Source organism: Bos javanicus, chromosome 13 (genome assembly GCF_032452875.1).
Source record: "Bos javanicus breed banteng chromosome 13, ARS-OSU_banteng_1.0, whole genome shotgun sequence".
Lineage (NCBI taxonomy): Eukaryota > Metazoa > Chordata > Mammalia > Artiodactyla > Bovidae > Bos > Bos javanicus.
In genome coordinates this window covers 37,079,558-37,088,935 of record NC_083880.1, presented here as the reverse complement: position 1 = coordinate 37,088,935, position 9,378 = coordinate 37,079,558, and the positions used below count along the sequence as shown (strand labels likewise).

Here is a 9,378-nt window from a genome sequence, read left to right as displayed (position 1 = left end):
AGACGCAGAGCTCTACCTCCGGGCGGAACTGGGGCGTCCCGGGCCCCTGCAAAAGCTAAACACCCGGTGTGAAAGGAAGGTGGCCCCGGGCGGGGCGGGACGCATGCGCGGCAGCACGCCCCGGGGGGGGAAGGGCTGAGGAGCGGAAGGGGCGGCCGGCTGCTCGCGGTGCGGAGCAGGGTCAGGATGGACGAGGACGTGCTGACCACCCTGAAGATCCTCATCATCGGCGAGAGCGGCGTGGGCAAGTCCAGGTGAGACGGGTCTGCGAGCCGTGACGACAGTGGCGGGCTCTCCTCCTCGGTGGCGGCTTGTTTCTTGGGGCCCCGGCGGGAACGGTAAACGGCGGCGGGCCGGGCCGGGCCGGGCCTGGCCGGGGCGAACTCGGCTCGCGGCCCCGCGGCCTCGGCCCGGCCTGGTTCCCTGGATCGCGTCCCCTGCTGTCGCACCGGGAGAAGAGCGATTCCGAGGGCGCCGCTGGGCCGGCCGGGTCGCCGCCGCAGAGGCGCCTAGGGCGTGGCGGGCGGGTCGGGGCCCGAGTCCCGCGGAGGGAAGAGGCCTCCCAGCCCCAGGGATCGAGCTGCCTGTCACCCCGCGAGCGGAGAGCTTGTGACTTGACCATCGTGGGATTTCTGTCGGGCTTTCTCTAAATACGTGAAGTTCTGCACAGGAAGTTTCGTGACGCCATAGGTCACATTCCTGGCCTATTTGGGTGCACCCCGTAGCCAATTATTCTTTTTTTTTTTTTTTAATGAGTCAGCTGTGAAAGAACTCGTAAGTCTTCTGACTGCTTAAATAATTCACTTTGGTCTAAGATGCAGGAGCTTAAGCTATGGGCCACTTTTGAGAATCCAGTGTAATTGTTGTTTCTTGCTCTGCCACGTCATATAGAGGTAACGAAACACGTTAGTATGTGTCTTTTCTTTCTTGACGGTTTTTGCCGGGGGCGGGGGGCGGGTAATAATGTTGACAGCAGTTAAAGTTGAGTATTAGGGAAGACGTGGAGCCTGCTGGGTGTTGGGCAAGAGCTCTGATTTCATCCAGGTCTTAGAGCAAAGTTCTCCAGGTGATGTTATCCTTGTCATCCGATTATGAGTAGGGTGTGTCCCAGGCTGCTTTGATCTTTAAATGAGATCCAAATTCCAGAAGCTGTAAACAATTTCATATTTTAGCTATGCCTCCTTATAAGCTTATCTTTCAAATTACTTCGTGAGATCTTGTTTTTTTTAAGATATTTAAGCATTTGAAATCTGTAATGTGTTCTGCAGCTTTATGTACTTTTAAAGCATGACAGTATATTTTCATAGTTTCCCTCTTTTGATGTACTTTGTGTATTGGAATGAGGAATTTGTACGTAACAAGGAATAAAGAAATGAAACACTGCAGACTAAAAAAAAAATAGTATGTGTGTGTGTATGTAAAGGGCTGAGTAATATTTTCATTATCACTATCTAGTATATGTGAGAGTTAAAAAGTTAAGTAATATGTGAACATTGTCTTAGGAATTCCCTGGCCACGTGACCTTTTTTTCTTGAGATGTGACTCCCGTTTAGGTTAAGGCATATGAAATTGCTGATTTTGAAGTCAAGAGTGGTTGGATGTTGTTTTGTGTGGTTCAGCCCAAAACATGATTGGTTGGTGCCTATTCTAAGTGTATTGGAGGGATGATTGAGTGAAGCTCGCTTTGTCATGCCCCACTCTTTGCAACCCCATGGACTATACAGTCCATGGAATTCTCCAGGCCAGAAGACGAGTGGGTAGCCCTTCCCTTCTCCAGGTGATCTTCCCAACCCAGGGATTGAACCCATGTCTCCTGCTTTGCAGGTGGATTCTTTGCCGTCTGAGCCACCAGGGAAGCCCAAAGTAAACACTCCTATTGTTGTTATTGTTCTGTAGTTGCTAAGTCACAGTGAAAGTTGATATTCTTTCTCTAGAGTAAAATCTGTTAAGTGGATTTATTGGTTTCCTTGGTCCCCTCCTGGCAAACAAATTTATTTGGAGCTTATCTGCTCCAATTTTAACACCCTTACCTCTTTGAAGAAAGGATTACATTTAGGGAGAAAGTTACCTTATCTTTCCAGCTAGATATACATTACTGGTGGACATGATATGCTCTGGAAAAAAACTTGGAACGCTTATCTTCCTAGATAAAATGAGAATAAATGACTCTTTAGAAGCCTGGGCTTCCCTCATAGATCAGTCAGTAAAGAATCTGCGTGCAACGCAGGAGACCCAGGTTCAATTCCTGGGTTAGGAAGATCCCCTGGAGAAGGAAATGGCAACCCACTCCAGTATTCTTGCCTGGAGAATCCCATAGACAGGGGAGCCTGGCGGGCTACAGTCCATGGGGTCGCCAAGAGTCGGACGTGACTTAGCAACTGAACTACTACTTAGAAGCCTATGCTTTTTAAGGGGCTTCCCAGGTAGTGCGAGTGGTAAAGAAACCTGCCTGCCAGAGCAGGAGACACAGGAGACTTGGGTTCCATCACTGGGTCGGGAAGATCCCTACTCCAGTATTCTTGCCTGAAGAATTCCGTGGACAGAGGAGCCTGGTGGGCTACAGTCCATAGGGTTGCAAAGAGTTGGACATGACTGAAGCCATTTAGTGTAGCATGCTTTTTAAGGTGAGTTAGTACAAAAACATTTGACATCAATACAATTCTACAGGATTGTTCTAACCAATAGTTTCTATTTCTCTGTAAATCTAGAATTAATGAAAGTGAGGCATCACGTATGTTGTTGAGAAATCATTGCGCAACAAAGGAGATCTTAACTCACTCAAACTAGTGGGTTATTTTTCCAGTTTATTTTATACTTAGAGTTAATCAAACATGTGAGAGCAGCCAGGAGACCAGAATGATGAAACTGGTGCTGCCACTTGTTTGACCTTGTGTGTGACACTCAGACACTCTAGGCCTTCATCTCTTTGTTTCAAAAGTGAGGTTGGAGTAGAAATCTCTCAAACCTATCTAGTGTTAAATGTGCAGTATTCTTTGATTCCATGGCTAGCGCATAGTGAAGTAAAGAAGTAGCAAGGTGTTTCAGAACTGGAAGGGATTATAGAGACCTGCTGTTATTTACTTTGCTGTCCCTTCTGTGTCTCTTACATCCCTGTCCTTTTTGACCAGTTTCATTTGTAAACTGAGAAATGCACCTTAGTGATAATCACACTGATTAATTATAGATTTGGTCTCCTCCAAGTGGAATGGCAGGAGTTATTCCTTCCATCTATAGCTCAGTATTTTGCTCCTTAACCGTTGAAAATGAAGGCTTAACCGTACATGCTTTAGAACGGTGTTGCTTAATCATTTTCGGGTTGTGGATTCCTTTCAAAATCTAGGAGAGAAGTAGACTCCCTACCTAGAAAAATGCACATGTAGAATTTAGGATACATTTTCATCTGACAGTGTACCCATGGCTAAGATCTGCTCCCTTATCCTCAGAGCCTATATTAAAATTTGTTGTTTTACCTCCTTGCCTTTCCTGACAAAATACCGTTAATGACAAGTGATGTTTTAAGGATTAGTAATTATATAAGAAAACCCCCTGGCTCAGTATCTGGCTCGTTGTCCAAGTTCAATGAATAATAGCCCATACTGTTCTTATCAATTATGTTATTGTTATGGTATCATTACCACTAGTGCTAGGTAAGGGTCTACATTTTTGTAATATTTTCTTTGGTGACATGAGTATAAATACACAACTTTTCTATTCTTAAATTATGAGTAACTGAAATTTTTTGGCTTCCCTAATTTGAAGTTTAATGTTGGGGAGAGAAGAAAATTTTTATGAGTAGTCTTTTAAGATTCTTATTAGTGCTGTCACCTAATTCATGTTGGAATTAAATAAAATTAGTTATAGTTCAATGTTAAGTAGAAAAAGCTCCAATTTGATTCTTTTGTCTTACTTTGCTTTTGTCGTGCTGGTTTTGTGATCACCAGAAAGCAAAACTGGGAAAGGGAGAGTTAGTCCTTCAAATTGAATTAATGACACTGGGTTTGGAAAGTGCCAGGAGGCCATTATGTTTTGCAATATACCCTGTGGACAAAAAAAAAAAATCTTTAGCAGCAGTAATTACAGTCTATAGAAATAGTCATACATTTTTTTGTCCCCTGAAATTCAGACATAAGATAGTTATTGTCTTGATTTTATTAATACAATTAAGTCAATAGAATGGTGTCATCCTACTTAGGGATAATGTGAGGGGAGATTTATTAATTTTATAAATCTAAAAGCAAGGAGATCAGACCAGTCCATCCTAAAGGAGATCAGTCCTGGGTGTTCTTTGAAAGGACTGTTGCTAAAGCTGAAACTCCAATACTTTGGCCACCTCATGCGAAGAGTTGACTCATTGGAAAAGACTCTGATGCTGGGAGGGATTGGGGGCAGGAGGAGAAGGGGACGACAGAGGATGAGATGGTTGGATGGCATCACCGACTCGATGGACGTGAGTTTGGGTGAACTCTGGGAGTTGGTGATGGACAGGGAGGCCTGGCGTGCTGCGGTTCATGGGGTTGCAAAGAGTCGGACATGACTGAGCAACTGAACTGAAAGGGCTTTAATAAAAACTTAGGTTTTATTTTTGAAGAACTTCTAATAACTGACATTTCTGCCTTATATTAAATAAAATAATTCTGGAAGATAAAATCTTGGAATACTTTTGTGATTATCTTTTCCTTTCATTTCATGCCTTCCTTCCTTTCTTTACCATTTCCTAGGTGTACTCCTTCATTATCCCTTACTATAATCATGGCAGTTGTCTTCTGTTGATTTTCTTAGGGTTTTTTTTTTTTTTGCTGGCATTAACTTTTCAAAATATAGAGCAGTTCCTGCCATTCCTTTCTTTGACAGCCTTTGGTAGCTGCATATTGCCGACTTGTTTCATGTGCCTTACCCAGCATTGCCAGAGGAAACCTACTTCAGCCAGCATGTGACCTTCAGCCCTTACTTTTATTGTATCTCTTCTTCCCACTTGGTAATAGACTACTTGTTTCAGAATGCTTGATTTCACACCTTTCTGTTTTTACCTGAATTCGGAGTGGATGAAGCATTAGATTTCTTAAAAATTTAATTTGTTGCATTCCAAGAGACTTCCTCTTCCCCTTTTGTCCATGTCGGTTAAAGCATTACATGTTTGCTAATACCATTTTCTCAGAAGAGCATACCAGTAGTTATATAAAAAAAAAACAAAAACCTCTTTTCACACTTAGGAAATGGAGCATAGGAGATAAGTTTTCTAGTAAACTACTTTGCTTTGGGGATTCTTTAATTGCCTTTCCAATAATATAATTCCTCTGAATATACCTGCAATGAGGCCATGTTTCTGGAAGCTGACTACATTAGCTCTTTGAAGTTGTGTCTAACTTGTGACAAAATAGAGCAGTCAGGAAGATTTATCAAATGTTGAGAAAGAAAAGTTGAATTACTAATCTGTCTTTTTGACATCTCTTTTAGCCTGCTCTTGAGGTTCACAGATGATACTTTTGATCCAGAACTTGCAGCAACAATAGGTAAGCCCATGTTTAAAATTTTAGTAGAAATGCCAAATACTTTGTTGCCTTCAGGCTGTTTTATCTAACTCCCCCTACCCATCCTCTCACTACCCCACTGCTTCCATGTCTGTCAAAATCTTACTTGTCTTTCTAGTGTTACCTTTGGTAGTCATTCAGTTTCCAAAGTCTTTGTAGATCTAATCAAGCAAAAATGTAACTTCCATTGCTGTTGTCTTATGGTTCTTTGTTAACACTGAGGATGTTATGATTATCTTTATACACATTCTTGTGCTGTGGGACGTCTTTTATTTAGCAGCATACAGTCATTTGAATGTTTATTGTATGCCAGGCACTGTCCTAAGAGGTGGGTTATGGTGATCAATAATACAAACGTGGTGTCTGTCATAATGGACCTAGCAGTGTCACTCACAGTAGAGTGTGTTGGTTTTGTATTTTTAGCATTTCATATAGTATCCAACATGTTTCTGGCAACATATTTATTGATATTAGTTATTAAAGACTGTGTGCATAAATACCTTTTAAAAACTGAAGTTTAGATTGCCTGAAAGTGGTTTGCCATACCAGCTTACTAGAATATATGAGAAGATAGAGCTAGATAATTTGGTATCACATGTTTAGGGAGTAGATGACAATGTAAAGGTTCAAGAGACAACTTGTAGTAGTAGAAAGAGCTGAGTCAGAGCAGTATGATCATCTTGGCTCTGCCTCAAACGTTGTCATCTTGAGGGAGTCATTAACTTCCTTGTCCTCATCTGTAAGTTGGAAGTAATTTGGGCGAGAGAATACATTTTTCTTCCAGCTCTAAAATTTGATGATCTGATGAGTAGAATGTAGTAAAGATCTGATCTTGTATTACAATTAGGGAAAGTGTCTTTATCAGATTCCCGAAATGTTCACATTTATAACATATGCTTTAGCATTCTCTCCACATACACATGCACAGTATTCTTGCTTTTTTCGAATTGTTTGAGAGAAAATTGCATTCAGTATCTTCAGTGTCTTTAACTCTAAGTACTTCAACGTATATTTCCTTGATGAGCATGGATACGGTTCTCCTGTATGCAGATAGATTTTTATCAGTTGTCCCGCTAATATCGTATATACCAAAGGAAAGAATTGTTTCTGGTCCAGAGTCCAGTCCAGGATCCTACATTGAATTTTGCTGTCATTTTTCCTTAGTCTCTTTTAATCTGAACATTCTTCATTCTTTCTGTGTCTCTGTGGCCTTGGCATTTTTGAAGAGCGTGTGCAGGCCAGTCATTCTGTAGAATATCCTTCCACTGCAGCTGTCCATGTGTCCTCATGGTTAGATTCAGGTTGTGCATTTTGGGCAGGAATTCTCAGCGGTGCTTCTCAGAGCGTGGTGTGTATCAGTGCCCTTAGTGGTGACTGGCCTCCGTTACTTGGATGAAGTGCACCATGTCTCTTCATGTCCACTGTCAATCCAGCTCCGGTGGTTGTTGAACTGTGGTTTTTCAAATCCCATCTTTCCATTTCCATTTCTTACTTAGAATTCTGTAAGGAAGAGCTTTGGACGTGAGTCTGAGCAAACTCCCAAGAGATGGTGGAGGACAGAGAAGCCTGACGGGCTACAGTCCTCGAGGTCACAAAGAGTCGGACAGGACTTAGGGACTAAACAACAACAACAGAGGAAAGGCTCTTCTTCGTTTCTATCAACATGATCTCATGGTGCCTCTGAATTTAATACATTATATCAGGCATTACTTCTCTTTTGTATGACATGTTAGCATTGACAGATATACTGTTATGTATGAAAATGGAATCATTTAAAACACTACTAGTTCAAAATCTGTTTAATTTGGTTTTGGTATATTATTTGCTTCTTTAAAAAATGAGCTATTAGTAAAACTTGATTTTACTCAGAACATCCCTGGTATTGGATAAGCAAAGAGTAGAAGAATAGTAACTGGCAGGAAAAAAAATGTACCTAGAGTTAAATACTGGCTTCCCTGGTGGCTCAGACAGTAAAGTGTCTGTCTACAGTGCAGGAGACCCGGGTTCAATCACTGGGTTGGGAAGATCCCCTGGAGAAGGAAATGGCAATCCACTCCAGTACTATTGCCTGGAAAATCGCATGGACAGAGGAGCCTGGTAGGCTAAAGTCCATGGGGTCGCAAAGAGTCGGACACAACCGAGCAACTTCACTTTCACTTTCAGAGTTAAATACTAAGGGAATGATCCTATATATAATATAAACTTGTTCTTTAAGCTCTAAGTCTTGTCTGACTCTGAGACCCCATGGACGATAGCCTGTCCTCTGCTTGGGATTTCCCAGGCAAGAATACTGGAGTGGGTTGCTATTCTTTCTCCAGAGATTGTTCCTGTTCCAGGGATCGAATCCTCAATTCCTGCATTGGCAGGCAGATTTTTTTATCACTGCCAGGGAAGCCCATAGTATAAATTGTCTTCATTTCAAACCCAAATGTCATTGGGTTCTTAAAGATTGACAGATGATTTGTTGTCTTTATTACTAAAAAGGTTCTGCTTTAAAAACAAATACTAAGATTAGCATACTGAAAGAACATTCATAATTTGTTCCCCCAGTCGACCCTGGGTCTTGAAAAGAATCTTTAACATTTTGGCATCAGATAATTTTCTGCTCTAGGTTATAACCAATATACACATGAGGTTTTGAAATAAAAATAATTATCTTAGTTGTTAATGGCCATATGAAAAATAGTATTTTGTGGAAAGTTAGTATTTTACCTCACAATGTAATAGTAAGTAAAGCATACCTTGATCTTTCAGTAATGTAGTGAGACATTCAAGTTTCTATCATGTATAAAATACTAAGGTTAATTGTTGGACTTTGGGTTTGAAGATGGTACTGTTAAGTTGGCATTTTCTTCTGCTTTCTGGGAATTGGCTATTAACAACAAAGAGGGAAAAACTAAAATACAAAGCACATGGTCTGCTAAGCCACAAAACTGGAATGGCTGCCTGAAGCAGTGGAGACCAGGCAGGCCACCTATGAGAGAAAGTGGACGATGCCATGGCTGCAGAGCTTGGAGCCAGCAGGAGATGCTTCATGAGTTTGAGAGGCCCACCGTGAGGTGCAAAACCTGTTAGCCTTTGTAAAAGCAGAATGGCTTCTCAAGCCAACGGCAGGAGTTTCCCTGTCTCTGGTTTGATTTTGAGAAGTTGGGAAATGAAACCAAACAAGGAGTCACACAGACAAGGGGAGGTGATGCCTTTGACTAATGTTAAGGCCTTCCGTCTGCTCTGGATGTTGAGAAGTAAATAGCTAACTGATTCTCATGTAAAACCCTGAATCAAAACAAAATTTTGCTGGTACAGAACTCATCCCACTGTGGCCTTCTGTATTAGCTTCCTGTAGACAGCTTGTCTAGGAAAACCTCATCACTTTCAGTGATGAGTTGGCAGAAAGAATCCAGCTCAAGGCCGCTACTGCCATTCGAGAATTGAAAAAGGAGAAAGGAATGGAAAAACAAAGGACAGGTGAAGAATATTCATCAGAGGAAAATATTGCTGTAAAGATGAAAATAATGATCCAACATCTTCCATGAATTTAAGACCCTTAATGGAAATATTTATCAGTGAGAACACAAAACAGTGGTATGAGGTCAGGGAAGAGACAATGTGACCACATGAGAAAGTGCAGTGTAAGCTGACTGAGTGGAAAGAAAAATAAGATAAAGCTATGGCTGAAGTGAAGATGAAATTGGAGGGCTCACAAGGGACAGTAGAGACTGTGGAAAACACAGTAAAGAACAAAAGCTAGAAATGGATGAGTGGTAGAATTTACCCAAATGAATAAGAATGTTAAAACAAATTAGAGTGAGAAAACATGGGAATCACAAAAGAAGATTGTTATATAGTCTGT

The 9,378-nt window shown here is 41.5% G+C and overlaps 1 protein-coding gene across 1 annotated transcript in view; it reads left to right on the top strand.

Moving 5' to 3' along the window:
- The first annotated feature begins 3 nt into the window (after nucleotides 1–3).
- The window catches only part of RAB18 (RAB18, member RAS oncogene family), a 28,650-nt gene continuing 19,275 nt past the window's right edge, over nucleotides 4–9,378 (top strand). The window contains exons 1-2 of the mRNA XM_061436277.1: nucleotides 4–254; nucleotides 5,455–5,510. Coding sequence (XP_061292261.1) covers nucleotides 187–254; nucleotides 5,455–5,510 — 124 coding nt within the window. The 5' untranslated portion in view covers nucleotides 4–186. The remainder of the gene's footprint in view (nucleotides 255–5,454; nucleotides 5,511–9,378) is intronic.